The sequence below is a fragment of the Denticeps clupeoides genome, chromosome 5, assembly GCF_900700375.1.
Source record: "Denticeps clupeoides chromosome 5, fDenClu1.1, whole genome shotgun sequence".
Taxonomy (NCBI): domain Eukaryota; kingdom Metazoa; phylum Chordata; class Actinopteri; order Clupeiformes; family Denticipitidae; genus Denticeps; species Denticeps clupeoides.
Window position 1 is genome coordinate 5,205,263 of NC_041711.1, and position 18,619 is coordinate 5,223,881.

At 43.3% G+C, this 18,619-nt stretch overlaps 3 protein-coding genes across 3 annotated transcripts; 1 reads left to right on the top strand and 2 right to left on the bottom strand.

The window, feature by feature from the left end:
* Positions 1-1,984: 1,984 nt before the first annotated feature.
* Positions 1,985-9,581, bottom strand: leng8 (leukocyte receptor cluster (LRC) member 8). Its single transcript, XM_028981116.1, is given in 16 exon segments — positions 1,985-4,105; positions 4,202-4,409; positions 4,638-4,767; positions 4,940-5,008; positions 5,103-5,204; positions 5,287-5,581; positions 5,669-5,815; positions 6,006-6,248; positions 6,325-6,495; positions 6,735-6,909; positions 7,336-7,585; positions 7,588-7,746; positions 7,895-7,969; positions 8,318-8,461; positions 8,556-8,682; positions 9,118-9,581. Coding segments are annotated over 16 exon segments (2,499 nt in total). The 5' UTR covers positions 9,159-9,581; the 3' UTR covers positions 1,985-3,942.
* Positions 9,582-10,688: 1,107 nt separating this feature from the next.
* cdc42ep5 (CDC42 effector protein (Rho GTPase binding) 5) lies at positions 10,689-13,489 on the top strand. The gene is made up of 2 exons (XM_028981157.1): positions 10,689-10,899; positions 11,640-13,489. The coding sequence occupies exon 2, from the start codon at positions 11,645-11,647 to the stop codon at positions 12,506-12,508; it is 864 nt and encodes a 287-aa protein (XP_028836990.1). The 5' UTR covers positions 10,689-10,899; positions 11,640-11,644; the 3' UTR covers positions 12,509-13,489.
* A 634-nt stretch (positions 13,490-14,123) lies between these two features.
* On the bottom strand, positions 14,124-18,373 carry grwd1 (glutamate-rich WD repeat containing 1). The gene is made up of 7 exons (XM_028981141.1): positions 18,154-18,373; positions 17,835-17,952; positions 17,307-17,463; positions 17,009-17,219; positions 16,527-16,672; positions 16,221-16,412; positions 14,124-15,015 (listed from the first exon to the last, which is right to left on the bottom strand). The coding sequence occupies exons 1-7, from the start codon at positions 18,371-18,373 to the stop codon at positions 14,707-14,709; spliced, it is 1,353 nt and encodes a 450-aa protein (XP_028836974.1). The 3' UTR covers positions 14,124-14,706.
* Positions 18,374-18,619: the final 246 nt, after the last annotated feature.

Here is an 18,619-nt window from a genome sequence, read left to right on the forward strand (position 1 = left end):
GCTGCAAGAGTTTCGTCGGAAGCACAAGTACACAGGGCAATACTTACTACCGGAGAATGAGCTAGTAGCACTACAGTTGTTAAACTACTAGACGAGGAAAAAAAGGGAGACAGAGGAATGAAGAACAGGACAAATGCAAGCCAGAGAGATATGGAAGAGGGAATGACTGGGTGGAAAAGTGAATACAGCCAAGAAAAAAAAAAAAAAAAAAAAACTGTTAAAGCATGCATTCTAAAAGGTTTCAACTAAATGTAAATTAAGGCGTAATGAATGGAAGACATGCAGAGGACACATTGTTTCAGACAACAGAAGACAAGTATCTGGTGGAAGGGTGTGTGTGTGTGGGGGGGGGGGGGGGGGGGGGGATTTGACATTTTAAAAGAGAACAATGATTACTAATACACAACTAATTCAATTTGTCATTAAGAATCATACTTTCAAACTAAGACTAGCATCAGGAAGTAAGAGGGCATGGGGTTATTAACATTTAAATATATAAAAACGTGTGATATTTTGGTATTCGCAAGTGGAGCAGCAAAGGTCCAGAAACATTATGCATCTCAGTCTGGTGTGGGCACTTAAATAGTCACAAAACTCAATCCACAGAAAAAGAAAAGGGAGAGATAAAAAAAATAAATAAAAATTAAAAATCAAAATAAATGCAAACGCACAAATATATATTAACAGGAACAGCTTGTAACTGCTACAAAATCAACTCAAAGGCCTAAGTCATTTTAAGAGATGCAAATGTTTATGGACAAGCAGCAAATATGCTGCAAAATCTGGATTTTAGTAAGGGGCGGCAGAGAGCTAGCAGGGAACAAAATTGAACACAATTGAAAATACATCACATTACACAGCAACACACAGCTCATATACTCAGAACGCAAGGTATACAAATAGGCCAAACAAGGTTTGTTATCTTGCACCACGCCTTCCAGAGCTCAAACGTGTCCCACTGCAGATGTCCTCTGGACAGTGCTCCCTCTTTTAGCCCTCCTTTTGCACCAACTATGCATTACTGCAGAAAGACAAAGAAAATCTGGTAATAAGCCAAAGACATAGAAGAGAGAAATGAAGGAAGATGAAAGGTAGATGACATCAAGGGTAACAATCAAATTTCATGTACAGATGTGTCACACTTTGTAATTCAAAACACTCCGCCTCCCTAGAATTTCACATTTCCAAAGGTTGTTGCTGGAGAAATGAGCGGCCATACTAACACAATTAATGCAAGGCAAACTGGTTTGCACTATACAAACATCAGCCATACCATACACAGACTCAAAATTATATAGTTAAGACAAAATGTAAATCAAACTATTATTGTGGCTGATGAAAGTATAGTACATTTTATGAGATATTTAAATCGGCCAGTCACAGACAAATGTAAGCCTATAGGAAAAATACGAAGGGAGATTGGACTGGAGTTCAAAGGACTATAATACATAAGGGCATGTGCAAGAATGGCCAAAAGTTGCAAAGGAAAAAACATTCAGGACAAGAAAATAACTAATGTTGTGTTACTAAAGAAAGTCTTTATTACAATGCCTTTGTGTGCTCTTTGCTGACTAGTGCTGATGTTTGACTGCAATCAAATATAAACAATTGATTAATTTAAATTTTGCAGACACCTGGAGGGTATTTTCTCTCTACAGCAGTCCCAACCACTGCTATACCTAAGGCTGGACCACACCTACTCTATTACTCTTACTTCACCAAAATTCTGTATGTTACTATCTCTATATAGTCAGAAAGCCTGAGGTAATCTGGTCCTAAAAATGTGGCTGGGGTGCTACTGGGAAAATACCAAATCTCTTCAACTCGTGTTCAAAAACATTTCATGAACACTTACCAATATGCATGTAAAGTACAAATTAAAATAACCAAAAAAAATATATATCTGTACAATATTTACACAGACAGGCCTGTGAAGTAGAATAAGGGATACGGCACTGCAAAAAAAAAAAAAAAAAAATCTAGGGTCCTTTAAGTTTCATACCCAAAGATGTTAATAATATACAGGACAGAGTAAACTAGGTAACCAAATTATTTTAAAATACTGCTTGAAGAATTCACAAAAGCAAAGTTCAAGAAGGAAAAAACTGAGAAAAAAAAGAGAGTGTAAATATGGGAAATACTGTGAAACATTCAATGAGATTGGGGAAGTCTGGAGAAAAAAAACAAAAAAAAAAAACAATACGATGTATTGCGTCATATGGACAGACATAGCATAATGAAATCATTTTAGTCACAAATGCCAGTAAAAAGCCGAAGTTAAGGTAATACAGACAGCCAAAATATGCCTACATTCGCATGGTGTACTGCATTTAAAAATCCCTTCCTTGTTAGGAGGGCACATCTGATTTGAGAAATCTGACTAAGCAGAAAGTATAATAAAAAGAAGATATTTGATGAATACTTGCTATGTACTCATCAATCCACTCTTATTCCAGAAAACAGATTGTCTTTTTTTTCCCCCTCTCTCTCTCCTTACCAGCCATACATACGTACTCAGGCTCTGGTGACGGAAGTGGTGCTTGTAGAGGTGCATTCATACAAACCCGAAACCTGCAAGCTTCATCTTGGACTTGACAAGCTCCTCAACAAAGATGATTGCTTTTCCAATCAGCTGCTTCTGCCATTTTGGTCTGCTGCAGATGCTGGTGTACTGCTGAGCTTCACATCCAACGTGGTCATCCAGGAAAACTGAAGACAACATGAGGGTAGAGGAGCTTGTAGCTACTTGCAGATACCATCTTGGCACTGGTGGCAGGTGGCACTGGATCCAGCATCTTACTATGGAGCGACGGTGGAGATGCCATCTTTGTGAAGCAGATGCTGATAAGAGGTGAGCAGAAAGACTGCACAACCATTTTTGTGAGTGGGGGATGTGTGGAGGTAAGAACTAGGGCAGCAAGCTTCTTCTGAAGGCCAAATATATGTATTCTTCTTTGCCCTTTGGAGTCATTGCCCAACAAAGAGCCAAAATTGCTATAACTGCTCACATCACTGGAATGAGTATGGCAAAGTGGGACATGACGGAAATGATGTGAAGCAGGAACTCCTGAGTAGGCATGTTGCTAGGCCTGGTCAGGGAGCGGAGGTGGGTACGGTAAAGGCTCTTTGAGAAGGACAGGCCTGAATACCACTTCAGCCATTTAGCTTTCAGTCAATGGTTGCAAATGGACACAAATAGGGAAGCAGAAGCTCCAAATCCTCACCAGCTCTTGAAAAACTGCAGACATCTTGTGATGGGATGGATCACGGCAGGTTAGGCTATACAAACCGCTGTTGTCTTCTCACTGTTGAATACTCCTGGTGAATTTAGGACAGTCTCTTGGCATAAGCTTTAGACTTGGTCTGTGCATGGAGCTTGTGGACACCTGGAAGCCAATACAACTGGAACGGAGCAGAAACTGGCTTTCATCAATCACTGGAATTCAGCTCTGACTTTCAGGAACTGACTTGAGCTTTGGAACTGTTTGCTTAAGGGAGAAAATATGAGAACACAAAACACTGTTAGCGTAGAATTAATCGGAGAGAGCTAGACCCTGGGAGAAGGTTAAGCTACTCTTCTATCTACAAGCCTGTCTGAGTTGTGGTGAGGCCCCTCTACAAGTCTTTGAAGTGTATTTCTAAGGTCATCAGCGGTAGCAACTTGTGTAATGCACTGACTGTGTGCCTTTCATCTAATTAAATTTGAGGAATACAAATAATATATACCGGACACTTGCCTGCCTAAATTGTGTATAACAATATGCATATATGTATTTATCACTCTATAAGAGATATCAGAAATTCAGTCTAACCATCACTGAACGTGTGGATTTCCAGCTTAGCTATGAACGCAGCATTAGATCCCTGACTGAACTCTTCTAAAAAACACTCCATGACTTTTGTCTATTTCTTTGCTCAGATCCCATGTTCTCCCACTCCCAATCAGGAAGCAGCCACGCAGGCTGAGCTGGCTTTGCAGTCTATCTTACTAGGGTCAGTGGGCATAAATGAAACCCCCAGGCCAGTCAGAAAGGCCAAACAAGAGTCTAAACAAGGAAAGGCCAGACTAGACTGCACATACTCCACCGGTACTGCCGGTCTAAACCTGCAGAACAGAGAGAAAAAGAGAGGAGTGTTAGAAACTATGCAAAAGAAATGAAACTGCATGCGCTTGACTAAATCAATCATGGACCTCACTCACGTTTTTAATATAGCACTAAGGGCAAGCTTCCTCTCTCTGTCCAAAAACTTATCAATGAGGTAAGCTGCCATACGTGGCGCTTCTTTGTAAAGTCGGAAGAAGCGGTGGTAGTTGCCGAGTGCCCATGCAGCACGCAGAGACAGGGCATGGGAAACACACACATCCTCACGCAGGGCAGGAGTCAGGTACACCAGCTCAGTGGTCAGGTCTGAGGACAAAAAAAAAAAAAAAAAAAAAAACATCAAAATCACCGTACACACTTATCAGGATTATTCAACGAAAACACTTTGCATGAACACATTGTTCTAAGCAGCCTAGTGGGTAACACACTGAACCAGAAGACCACAAAGTCACAGGTTCAAATTCATGGGGGACTAATGTAAGTAATCCTGGATAATGGAACAAATGCCATAAAAATCACAACTCAGCTTTATACCTCCAGAGTTTTTGGTGAAGATATAATATATAAGTCTGTAGGCAGTGAATTCTCCAACGTTCTCAGAGGGGCAATCCTTATATAGTGCCTTCAGCTGAGTCTGGCACTGGTTAAACTCCTCATGGTCACCCTAACAATCAAAAGTAGGACACACTTTAGTTTTTTCAGAATTGAAAAAAAAAAAAAATATATATATATATATATATATATATATATATATATATATATATATATATATATATATATATATTTTTTTTTTTTTTTTTTTTTTTTTAAAAAAAAAAAAACAACCTAGGTCTTACCTTCTCCAGAGCAATCCGAGCATGGGTCTCATACACCTCAACTGTAAAATCTGTACGCACACCCTGAACCTGTTCAAGCAGAGGAGTTGGAAATAAGCAGCTCCGTTAAATCAAAGCATCAACAGCTCAAGGGAATCAAACATTGGAGGAAAGCAGCACTCACAGTGAGATCCTGTCGAATGGATTTCATCTGTTCACAGGCATATTGGTAATCCTGGTTGGTTTTCCAATGGGCCTTCACTGCAACAAGAGATTTCCTCAATACCTGGGGCGGGAGAAAAACGATCAGGTGGTGAATATGTTATGGTAAAGAGCGCCCACAAACTCAAATTCCGACCCGCACTCACAGGGACAGGCCGCACAGTAGACGGGTCAGGGGCACATGTAAGGCGCAGGTAGTTTTTAGTAATGTCTTGGCAGGTGCCTACAATGGGACAGTCCTCCCAACTCAGGCCCTCCTGTGTGCCATTAGGCAGCTCCAGTGTGTTGATGTTAAGCACCAGTGGCTCGGTCCGAAGCTTGGTGTGGAAGCGTGCCGCACGACTCTGTTTCTTCGCCTCGCGATTGGGGTCATGGAAGTCCAAGCCGGCGTTCCCACCTTTACGCTTCTTACCCGGTGTATTATTCTGCTCTTCCATGTTTCTGAGCACAAGAGAACAATAATGACAACAGTAATAAAAGGCAGGTTAAGAGGTGTGTACCTGGACTACAAGCTGCACTGTTCCTCACCTTCTTCCTCGGTTGCCTCTTCCTCCTCTGCCTCTTCCACGGCCGCGGTCTCTATCACCTCCTCGACCACGACCGCCTTTCTGGTTTCTGTGAGAAATCTGCAGTCTATCACTGGATAAACTGCTGTCCGAATGGGAGCCAGAATCACTGAGAAAAAAGGACAAAAAGTCAGTGCTTTATTTATCAATGACTTGTATTATTTCATTTATTTATGCCAATCCCTTTAAAATTAAGTTGCACATTTGCATACTGAGCCAACATTAATAACGTTACCTTCATTGCTAAAGCCTTTCTACTTTGCAGTTAACATAAGGCGACCCATGGGTCTAATGCTCACCTGCGTCTGTGTCTCTGGCCTCCGCGGTCCCGGTGCTGACTGTGGGGAGAGGGGGAGCGAGAACGCGAGCAGGACGACGAGTGGGAGGAGCTGGAGGAGGGGTTTCTCTGAGAAAACACATTTCGGTAGTAACCCACACGGCCCGCCGCACCTCGGCCTCGCATTGCCCCGCCTCTCCCTACAGAACTCTCCTGAGCACGCTGAGGAGGCACCGCCTCCCAACGCGACGGCTTTGCCTTCAGACTACATGAAAGGAAAAGGAAGTGATGACAGCGCTAATCCAAAAACAGGAACTTCAGAAAAAAGTAAAGGGACTCACTCTGGCAAAGGTTCTTTAGTCCAGTCGATGGTGTAAGCCGACCCGTCCTGCAGACGGCACTGCAGCACCTCCTTCAGCACCTTCTCTGTGCGGTCTTTATCCTCCTCGGACTCACAGGCTGTGAAGCAGCGCTGGACATACTCCTTCATTGCCTGTGGCCAGTCTTGTGGCCTTTAGCACAAAATGGGAGAAAATGACAGACCAACAATTACTTTGAACAATTTCATGAAAACTATTTAACCTTCGACTTTCCTAAATGATTGAAGATAGCAAAAATAGCAATGCTGGAGCAAAACTCGGGTAAAAACTTCAGTTACAGTTACTAGGAATTGCACTTAAAGGGTTTAGCTTGATCAGTCAGAAAACTATTAAACCCTTTGCAGATGAGGTGTTCTCTGCACAGGACCTACCGTGTCTGAGCAGCGCCCGCGAGCACAGTAGCAGTCGCAGACACAGAGGAGAGGGCTACTGATGTCGTCACTGGCACTCCAGGACACTGGTCACCAGTAGCGAAGTTCTGATTGGATATCACATATGGACGTTTTGAAATGTTGAATTTAACTGCTCCTCCCGTCCCAGGGGCTTCTGCATTCAAAGAGAATAGTAAGAAGATAAATTAGCAAAACGGTAAAGTAAACAGACATTTGCTTGAGTTTGACAAAGTACTCTGTCAGCTTTTGAAACCAAATTAAAACAATTTTAACTATACAGCTACAATTTAACTGACCCACACACAAACATATCACAAGCACATGTTAATATTTTCACTTTCCAATTCATTCACCCTAAGAACTGTCACAAACACCTTGGCTGCACTCACAGCTAGTGTATTTAACTGATCGTATATAACTGATCGTTTATTTATTTATAGACTGCCTTACAGTAATTAAAAAACCTACACCTCTATTACAAGGTGCAAATCACTAACCACATCACACCATTTGTGTACCGTGACATTTGGGCTGTTTAGACTAGATGTGAGTGGTTTGATTCCAATACTCCATTACTCACGTTTCATCCTATGCCAGAGCTGTTGCCCTCCTTTGTTGGCCTTCTTGGATGGATCACCTCGTCCTGTTATACCATATGGTTTTTGCTGCTGGGCAGTAGCCTGACAGACCTGATAGCTTTGTGCCTGGTAACCCTGGCCGTACCCAGGATGAGCCTGATTATGGCTGTAGCCTTTCATCTGTAACGAGTCATTTCCGTGGAAGGACATTGATCCACCGGGGCTGTACGGGGTTGGGGAGGGGGGGAGGGGGGGTACTGGGAATTTGGGGGAGGGGGAATTGGAGGGGGTGGTGGGGGAGGTGGCTGCTCAGAGGCAGTGGGGTTCTGGGATGGCGGCTGAGGAACAGCGGGTGGAGGTGGCTGAGGGGGGTATGCTGAGGACTGCTCATCCATCATTGGCATAGAAGGGGGCTAGAATGATGAAAGAAAAAAAAAAAGAAGACAGTTTGTGTATATATAAACAATGGAGGAGGGGGACTTTAAAGAAGTTCATTTTAATGAATAAACTATTTATGCAGATGTTTCTTTAAAAACGAAGAAAAAAAAAAAAGAAAGTTACCTGTCCAGTGGGGGTGGTTGGTGTCTGGTAGGCTGATGGAACACTATACTGACCTTGAGGGTAAACCCCTCCATACTGAGGAAATAAAAAAAAAAAAAAAAAAAAGAAGTTTAAAGGCACGACGTGAACTATTTTTGTGGATTTAAAAGAAAATGGCAAAAACGTGCAGTAAGTGGCAGTGGATGGCACCGTCTCGTAATACCACCATGTACCTCAGGAGGCAACGGTGAGCTACTACAGTCTCAAAGAACCAAGGCACTGAAGGCAATACTGTAACCCCAATGACTAGTCAGTGAACACAACACTTAATGTGGCAAAGTGTCTTTCACCACTCCGCTCAGCTCCTCTATTTTTGTTCAGTAGCCTCTATGGACTCACATTACACCCTTATTGACAACAAGCAGTAAACAAATAAATACGTACTGGACCCATGGGGTAGTAGTAGTTGTAAGGGTACGAATAACCAGCATATTGCTGGTTCTGTTGGTACCACTGGTAGTATTGCTGCTGGTGTTGCTGCTGCTGTAGGGCCGCAGGGTCGTTCATGGGCGTTTGATACTGCCCAGCCTGAATGCACATGAAGAAAGGCACACAATTAACTCCCAATTCGGTCATAAAAAAAAGAAACATCCCTGGGAGCAGAGGTTAGTTCTCCTCTCACCGGAGACACCTGGGAGGTTTTGGACACACTCTGACTCTTGCTGATGGAGGCCAGTGCCTGTCTGGCCTTCTCCCATTCCGGGTTCTCGTGGACCGCAGAATCTGCTCCCGAGCTGCCAGCAAATGGCCTGCAGAGAAGCGATCACCAAACATGAGAAGTAGTTAAAAACAGTGCAGTTGACACAGTCTAGATATCAAGACAACAGATCAAAAAAAGCGAACCATCCGGAAAAGCCAGAACACACACACAAAAAAAGACAGTACAAACACGAGTAGAACTGGGCCCCATTGTGTTCGTCTAACAAGAGACAGGAACAAACCACTTAAAAAAAACGAGAAGAAACAAGTCCGGACACCGTTGGCAGCAAATAAATTTACGTCCGGACTGTCGACGTTGACGCGATGCTACGCGAACAGTAGCAAGCGGTGCTAGCAAAAAACGTAGCAAATACTAGTTTATTCAACAGAATTACAGATTTACAGTGGTTAATCAAGTCAGGGGAAAACGCGTTGTGTAACAACATGTAACAAACGAGTCAGCGGTTAACCAACGGGAAACTTACCAGGTAGCCGGCGGTGCTGGCTGGGTCGTGTTCGCCGCCATTTTGCCAATAGCACTTTAGCAAGCTAGCTTCGACTCGACCAGGGCTTCCTTTGACCCGAATATCACCCAGAACCGACGCTCCACGTCGAATGTCGAATCTTCGAGCCAACAACACGCGACGAGAGCCGCTGGTTCCGGCGGAAAACGGCGACCGCGTCGACTAACCGTCCAGGCCCATGGCCGCCGCGCTGCGGATCAAGCGCGAAGTGACGGGAACAACATCAACACGGCGGACAAAATGGCGCCGAGGCGCGACGCCCCGCTCCGCCCGTCCCTCCCATTGGAGCGGAGAACGTCCTGCGTGGAGCCAAAACACGCGTTCTGCCCACGCAATGTGCGGCGCTTCGATAAATACACAGATAACCGAATTAACGGCGGGCGTAGACGCGGTGGTTCGGGCGTCGGACGCGCGTCCCCGGCAGGTGTCGGTAAATGTTGACGGGAGTCCGCGAACGCGTTGCCGCGTACATTTACGGCATTTGGCGCGTCCCATGCGCGTCAAATTACCTAAATAAAACTATTACTACGTGTTCAATTATGTTCAACTTTGGGACTGTAACTTTTTTTTTCCTTCAAGCGAGTAGGATACCCTTGCTGTTACTCAGCCCTCTTCCGGACATTTTATTGTGTGTGATCTCATCTGGTGTGACACACTTCCACCCTTTTACTATTGTCTCCGGGCGTGTGACGTTAGTCGAGCTTCGATGTGCTGCATGACTATTCACTGGAACCGCAGTAATAAATCCTCATAATTCCGGACAACAAGTCAACTTCCAAAAAAAAATATGTAGCAGGGACGCAATGTCGCGAGGCTGCATTCCAGACAACTGCACTTATTGCTGCACTTAGCAATTAAAAGCCCATAAAGTGAGCCTGTTGAGACCAGAGCAGGGACACGCTACCACGCTGAAGCGCCGTGCTTCTCTCTCGACATTACATCTATAACGTTAATATTTAAATATGTCGGTTTTAAAACCACGAATGATGTGAATTACGTGTTCGTAAGACCTCTGGCCAACATCTGCATCAGTCTTGTGTAAAAAGAACGAATCTTTTAAGGGAACGAACTGAGCCGACTCTTTTCCTAGCAGATTCACCAGTGCAGCGGTAATAGATTGCAGGGTAGAGATGAGAAGAGCAACAGTGAACGTTCAGATGGTCGGGCTGTGAGGGGGGTGACATGTCCTGATGTTGTGGTCAAGTGTACCTAGGAGAAAAATAGCTTAATGGAAAAAAAAAAACCCGAGGTTGGAGAAAACGGCGAATGTTCAGTGGGTGAATCACTACCCGAGTAGAGCAGTTAAATAGCATAGGACAGGACACTGAAAACATCATGATGGATAAACAAGTTCATTTTCACAAATGTGTTTGTTAAAGGAACACAATAGACACAACACGCAGCCGCACTCGGTCGAGGAAGCCGGAGTCGCCGAACGATCCGATGCCTCGGCGGAACGAATCGTTCGAGTGACTCTTTTTTGCGAAGCGATTCCGAAGATTCGGGACATCGGAAAGCCGCGTCCCCTCCTCTCACGCCACACGCTCCCTAATAAAGGCGCGTCACTTCCTCGCCCATCCCCGAAAAAGAAGGGGAAAAAAAAAGAAATAAGACTGTTAGAAAGACGAGAGCGACGCCGAGAAAGTGCGAGGAAAGGACGGAGGAGAGGTTGTAAGAGGTGGCCAGATGAAAAGAAGAATAGTTAGGAGGGAGGAAGCAAGTCATAAAGTTAAATACGCAAATGTAAGTGTGTGTTTTTTTTATATGTATATATCTATGTATAAATTCCTGGTGGGAATCCAAAGTCCGAAAGTTAGTCGGAGCTGGCGCAGCGTCTTTTTAATGACCATTTTACTACTAGCGTATTATCATTTTCGTTATTAACACATATTTCCCGCGGACGAGGTTCATTTGTGTTTTGGCCTGACGAAGGAAGCCCGAAAGGGGTTTGGAGCTGCTGGAATGTCGCAGGATATGGGGGAGGGCGACGTGGAAATTTTGCTGCGGGGGTCCGCTGCGGTGTGACCAGACCACCTGAGAAACTCGCGTGTTTTTAACCGGGGCAGGGGCGCGGGAAGCGGCGGCCGGTCGCGTTCCTGCTCCCCCCCGAACCACACCATCGGTCGCCGGTGCGTGAACTGTCGTTCGATCCGGCCGAAATAGTGCCTTACTTCGGGGGGTGTTCGGTGCATTTGGGTCCCTCGGACCCCGTGGGGAAGTAGCTGGGAATTTTGCGCCTGTTTTGCATGCTCGTGTTTTTTTCCTGCAAGTCTGAGCATGGCTTTGGCATCACCTGCTGCCAACGGCGGGTTCGTTTCTCGCAGATATTGCATAACACCGTTGCAGTTAGAAAATTAATGAGCTATTAAAATTAATGAAATATTCCTAAGCTTGTGTTTTCGATATATAGAAGAATGACACTTTGTGGGGTGTCGGACTTTCTGAATGGCTGAACTTGTCGATGGTTTCTTTAACATTTCTAGTTGACATGCCTCTACACAAGACGTCCCGGGCACCACGCCTGGACCCCACCATGATCTCTGCCCCACTGGGAGACTTCCGGCACACCATGCACATTGGGAGGGGCGGTGACGTCTTTGGGGACACCTCCTTCCTGTCCAGCCACGGGCCTGCCCCTCTAGACGCCTCCAAACCAGCCACGCCAGTCCAGACACCGAGTACTGAGTCGGAACCGCTGGCGAACCACAGTTCTCCTGCCACCGACAGTCCCACCAAAGAGGCACCAAGGTCCGGCGAGCTGCGGCATGCAGAGTCGGTATCGTCCTTTGACCTGGACCTGGACCTGGGCCCTTCCATGTTGGGGGATGTCCTGGGAGTAATGGATGGATTAATCCTGGACTCGAAATGGACAGCGGGTGACGGAGATGAGGAAGTGGTCAGTAGTAGAAAAAGCGCAGTAGAAATGCCTGCAGGAGAGTCGCATGTGAGGGCAAGAAATGAAGTGAACGAGAAGAAGACTCTAGGCAGTGTGAACGGTGAGGAGAAGGAGGTGACAAATGAAGAAGGTGGATTAAAAATAAAAGGCTTCAAGCCCAAAGTAAGGTTCAGTGAAAAAAGGGAAGAGATCATTGGTCGCCAGGAGTCAGGAGAAGGTTTTGAGAGTGAAGGCGAGGAAGCCGAGTGCCCCGTCTCACCAAAGTTGGAAAAGGGACCTCTCACAGAGCCTACCTTTTACCGACCAGATTCCCCACCAAGGGCCACGTCTTTACTCAGCTCAAACTCGCTGGACGGGAGCGCGGAGAGGGACTCGGAGACCGATTCTGAAGAGGAGGGGGTTGAGGAGCAGGGTTACTCGTTTGAAGATGATTCCGATGATGAAATTGGCTTATAGGAGCGAAGAATAGACGTTATAGGAGCCGCCAGAGAGCTTGCCCGTCTAACAGCCGTATCTTTAAAGAATGGGAGATTTACGCTAACTTCACAGCATGGTCTCAGCAACAAGGTTTTGAAAATCATAGTCAGATAAAGTTTACAGACCAGTCATTCCTTTGTGCTCGATGGACTACATATCTCAGTTCTTAAAGAGGGATCATGTTGCAAATATATCTGCCATGCAAATAAAATAACTGTAGGTAAGAATAGCTTCGTATTGAGATGTGAAATATAAATTTTCAGTCGTTTTTGGGGCACTTTAATTTTGTTTTGTTTTTTTCCCAATAAACTGGAAGGTTTATTATCAGTGCTCACTGGTTGAAATGTATGACCAAACTGAAAAGAAAATTTAAAAACCAGAAAATGCCTTAGTATTTTAAAATACTTAATAGTATTTTAGTAATGACATTATAGACCAAAGATGATCTTTTGTTAAATAAATAGAAGTGATATAATAACCAAATGTTGAATACCTTCTTGAAGGGAGCCCCACCCGTCCCTAAAGTACTCACACACCCTTTATTTTTGTACCTAATTATACCTATATATAGATATATATTGTAAGTTTGTAAGTGTGTAATTTGACGTGTAGTCATACAGGTTTATACCTTCACTACATAGCTGGAATAGCTCGGCGTCACCTGTCACAGCAGTGGCCAGAGCCAGAGCATTGCAATGGCATCACAGCGCTTAGGGCAGAGACAGAGAGAATGCATACACCCTCTCTCACACTCAGACAGGTCCAAACCTTTTTTTTTTTTTTTTGTGACAGGAAGCTTGCCAGGTTCCGGTTACACATTTTACAACTGTGTTACAACTGTTACTGTAGTTTGGAGATCATTCGGCATTAAAAAAGAAGTCCTGACACCAGAGCCTGTTTCAGTTTCACCAGTACCACTGTCAATGTTTAAAATTTCATAATAAAGTATATTTAATTTTATCCAGGTGACGGTAGCTTTTTTCACTTGGATTTTTTTCGAAGTTTGCCATATCCGGATACCTTGGTTGATCCAGCTTGCAATTTTATTAGTCAAAAGATTAATAACCTGTTACTATTACAATAATATGTGTGATCGGTTGAGACATGTGATTGTTATTTATTTGTGAAAATTATGCAACCTTCTCGCTTGGTAACTGGTCAGGTTACATTTCCAAGCGATGTATGAAATCACACTGTAACCAAAACCATATGTGGGCTTTCATGCATAAGCTGCTAGCTTCATGTCCTGCCATAGCTTGCCTCTGGAGTGCATTGGAAATGTTGAAATAGTGTTGCTTCTGGTCTGGTACATCAATTTAAACCGATGGCCTGGGATCATCCTGGTTTAGACCACGGAACATTCATTAATTGACGCCACTGTCTGGGAATCGTTAGAATTAATATGTAATAGTTTTTTCCACAGTGAATTGCGTTTGGGCTCGTGATGGTGGAGCCATGATGCCATCTCATTCGATTTGTTGTGCTTTTATTTGAACGGCAGCCTCAGCAAACTCAAATCCAGAACCTTCAAGCATTGGTGGAAAAAATGTCTTTATAAAGAGGAGAGAAAAATGTCACATAACAATTATCCTTGATCTGTTTACTGTAATTGTGTGGAAGAAAGTTTAATACATTCAGGGTTTCCTACGGTCATTAAAGACCTGGGAAAACCTTGAAAAGTTCTGGAATACAAAATAAACACAAAGTTACAGAAAAGTAATTGAGATTGGATTGACACATGAATGGATCACAAAGTACATAGTTCCCATAAGACTGCACAAGAAATGTGTTTTTTTTTCTACATTTATAATTAAAGTTTAAAACTTTTAATACGTTTAAAAAATTTGAAGTCATGGTAATTCTTTTCTAAAAATGTGGAAGAACCCTGTACATTGCATTTGCCTGAAACAGGCATGACTGAAAAAAAGTGGGGAATATATATTAAAAAATTACTACCACTTACTACCACCCGAGCTACTGCAACGCGATGCATGAATTTACAGATTTCCAACATGAAAACAGATTTGTATACATATTTATTTCTACAAAGAGAAAAAGAAACGACATCTGATGATGTTACATGTCTAAGCGTGGGCAATTTAGTGGGATTAAACAGGGGTGATGAGCCACCCTAAAAATGCACAGTCTCTCCACACCTCTCACAACCACACACACATTCACACAGAAATAGTCCTGAACACATTGAAGCCTGACAGTGCCGTTGTGATGAGAGCTCCGGGTATCTGTGGGTGCCAGTGGATCTCCTTCACCTCCGTCTGGCCCTGATGCAGGAAGAGCAGCTGCGGGGGAAGCTCTTTTACACCCTCCGCCTGTGCGCCCGTGTCACATGACTCCACGGAGAGGTCCCACAGGCTGACCACGTCGTCTGCCCCAGATGCAGCAAAGACACTGGAGTCGACGGGGTTCCACTCCACAGAGGTTACTGGGGCACTGTGCTGTTTAAAAGTGGCCACTGGCTTGCCGGACTGCAAAAAAGCACAAGGACAAAGGGAGAAGGGAAAAAAAAAAGGAGTAAGGAATTTTGACAAAATGTAGAAGAATCATTAAATCAATATTAGTACATTTGGATTCCCCCCCCCCCACTTAAGTGTTCAGGAGGATAAAGTGTATTTTGTAACCCTAGATTCACACAGTTTTAAGAGATTAAAGCTGCTCCTGAGACACAGCATAAGCCACAGTCTGCGGCTGTGCCCTAAATCCCTGTACTCCATCTGAATATCCATATTTCACAACCGGCTAAATGTGGAAAAAAAAAAAAAAAAGTTGAAGGAATTATATAATTTTGATATTTTTATCTAAAAACAAAACAAAAACAAACATAATAATAAAAATGGGGACAGGGAGTTGTGATACATTTATGAATATTCATGAAAGGAAATTCCTTTAACATTTATAAAACACTAGTGTAAGTCACTTAAACATCCTTTCATGCAAAAATAATCAATTTGCCAAGGTATTGTTCAAAATTATTTTGCTGTTTAATAATTCAAATAAATACCATGTAAAAATGTTCTCAGGGTTCATGTACTTATCACAAAATGCACATTTTTTTTTTTTAGGGACTTTCCAGCCTAAAGTAAATCAATTCAAGACCCACTGTGATACATGGATCAAAATCATTTTTATTATAAAAAAAATTTAACAGGTCTTACAGAAGCTCACTGTCTCACAGATGACAGAAATGTTTTATTGTTACACTAAATAAATGCTTTCAATAAGCCATTTATACTTATGACTATAAAAAAAAAAAAAAAAAAAAATCAAGGACCTTGATCTGATGAATAATGATCTCAATACAACTTCAGCATGGCATCAAAGAGACTAAATTCGTTAGCAACTAGGATGAAACAAGTTTGGCTATAAATATACTAATGCATAATAAAAAAAAATGTATTCAAGGTTAACACCTTGAAACCTTCAGCCAAAAACGGCCAATTATTGACTATTAATAGAGAACGTTTCTGTACTGTGAATCATTTTTTGATTCCTGCTGGTTCAAAATAATTCACTTTATTGCAATGTTATGCAATCATTACATTTTTCTTACATGTAATATATATGTAAAAACAGTATTTTATAATAGTCTGTCTCTAGTCTTACTAGAGTTCAGGTGCTGGTAACCAAGCTTTGAGAAATAAAGAAGAACAATGCAATAAAGATATGTACATACTTGAAACTGCCTCAGATCCCATACTTTCAGAATGCCATCATCTCCACCTGAAAGCAAGAACGGCTCAGTCTGGTTCCAACTGATGACGTTGATGTCTGAAGTGTGTGCACCATTGGCTGACAGCATTGAATTTGGCGGTGCCCGGATATCCCAGATTCTTATGGACTGGTCCACAGAACAGGAAGCGAATACCTTAGGGTGGAAACAGTGGAAAATATTTTGTGCCACCCAAATGAAGAAGACGGGAAAAAAATAATAATAATTTGACGGACCAATTCTTCAAACAGCACAATTCTTTCAACTGACCGTAGCTTCTGTTGGTGACCACTGGAGGTCCTCAACAGATTTACTATGAGAGCAGAATGGCCTTTGATCAATCTGCCAGGTCGTTCCGCCCTCTCGTGGTTCCCAGACATGGATATTCTTTTTGCAATCACCACTGACTAGGCGTCCTGTAGACAAACATGGCAAAGACTGGAATCAATTAAACAATAATGAACATGAAAAGCTTACAAAAATGGATGGTCTTTTGATAAGTTATGTTATCTTATTTACTTATTTAGTAAAGAAATCATTATTTGTAAAATGGAAGTTTAATAAAATGTCGATACAGTTCACTTTATAGTGATAATGCATGCAAGTGCCTGGAATTATTTCACACAACATAGTTACCTGGAAAAAATCTTCATAGATTGAAACTAGAAAATTGTAAATTGACTGTCCCTTATGCACATTACTTTATATAACAGTTCACACAGTTTATTTATTTGAATTAGCAGCATACTGACCAGGTACTTTAGGTGACCAATCAATAGCAAATCCCTCAGCCATGTGCCCAGAGAAACTGAAGAGAGGCGTGGCTTCCTTTGGTTGCTTAACAAATGCAGCCATCACTGCTGAGCTGTGGACTGCCCGCAGCTGAGGTTGAAGGTCAAAGATCTCCACCTGATTTTTCTCAGACCAGACAGCAGCCAATGACTGTTCTCCACGCTGGGTTACCTGACAGCAAATCATTCAATGTTGTGTGAACATCTTCAAAGTCCAAAATACTTTAAAAGAAAGGTCCATCCAGCAGATGCCACTCACCCTCACTCGGTTTATGCCTCCATAGTGGGGAATCATAGCTAACTCCATCAGAGGTTTCTTCTCTTCATCTTCATCATCATCACTCTCTTCTTCACTGCTCTCATCATCTTTCTTCTGCTCTGTGCCATGAAGGTTGTGCATGCGCATGACAATCAGCCTGAAAAGGATGATCGTCTTGTCATTTCAGTACAGTACATTTCTCCGGAACCTGGTGTTACATGGAACATTTAAACAAATACTGACATAAAGTGCAAACAGGGGACATCGGCAGTGCAAGAGAGGAGTAACAAGAGAACATCAAACAAAGTGAAGTGTTCTAGCATTATACCCAATCAGTCCAGTAAATGCCACTTAAACACCCGCTACTAGCCATCCATAAAAGGGGTGTTCAGGTAAAAATCAATTAAGCAATTTTAAATGATTGCGCTTCAATTATAACTCAAACTTCATGGACAACGGTTGATCACCAGGAATACAACTAGAGAGTCAATCATTCACAATTCCATCATTCCAGGCACCTGAACCCACCGGTTGCTGAGGGCGGAGTCAGCTTGTGTCCCAGCGCACAGCAGCATGGACAAGGGAAAGTTCTCTCTCCCATCTCCCTCTCGGTCTCTGACAACGTCGAAACTCAGGCAAGGGGCACCTACGATCAAAGAAATGTAGAATGTACTAAATGCTTTATTCGTATTACATTCTGTATGAATGTACACGTCAAACCCGTAACGCAATCTTATTTATTTTTAATGGCCAAATCAAGCGACGCAAAAAAAGTGGAAAGGTGACATTATACAATATTATATGTTTGCTTCACACGCAGTGCGTGTTTACCCACTAAGAAACAGACCTGTCTGGCATTCGTGATACATGCGGTAAGCCGACGTGTCCATTTCCAGCTCCTCTCCGGGCTTCAGCGGCTCCAGGCCGGGAACATAAACCTTGGCCGCCTCCTGCGCCCCTTCTACGTCGGCGTCCATTTCGTCTTCATCTTCGTCGCTGCCGCTGTCGTCCATACGCACCGCATCTCCATCTTCGCTAGGAAACGTGTCTTCGCCGGGCGCCGCCATTTTGGAAGGTGACGCCACGTGAAGCCAACTTCCGGCTGGGGTCACGTGAGCCGCGGGCTTTAAACGCGTCCAGCTGCGCGACTGCGCTCATGCCGCTGACGCTTCTGTATTGGAAATCGTATTTTATTTTGTTTGAATTCGGTCGTTAATTTTACGCATCGTCCCAAGCTCAACATTGCTGTTAATGAGGAGAGAACAGGACCTCTGATCTTCTTACTGGTGGATCGATATTTACACACAGACTAA

Bases quoted from the DNA above. Each gene is read 5' to 3' on its own strand.
- grwd1 (XM_028981141.1), bottom strand. From the start codon at position 18,373: ATGGCGGCGCCCGGCGAAGACACGTTTCCTAGCGAAGATGGAGATGCG. The intron at 17,464-17,834 runs GTGGGTTCAGGT...CATCCTTTTCAG, and splicing joins GACTCCGCCCTCAGCAACCG to GCTGATTGTCATGCGCATGC. The intron at 17,220-17,306 runs GTGAGTGGCATC...ATTTGCTGTCAG, and splicing joins GAGGCATAAACCGAGTGAGG to GTAACCCAGCGTGGAGAACA.
- cdc42ep5 (XM_028981157.1), top strand. From the start codon at position 11,645: ATGCCTCTACACAAGACGTCCCGGGCACCACGCCTGGACCCCACCATG.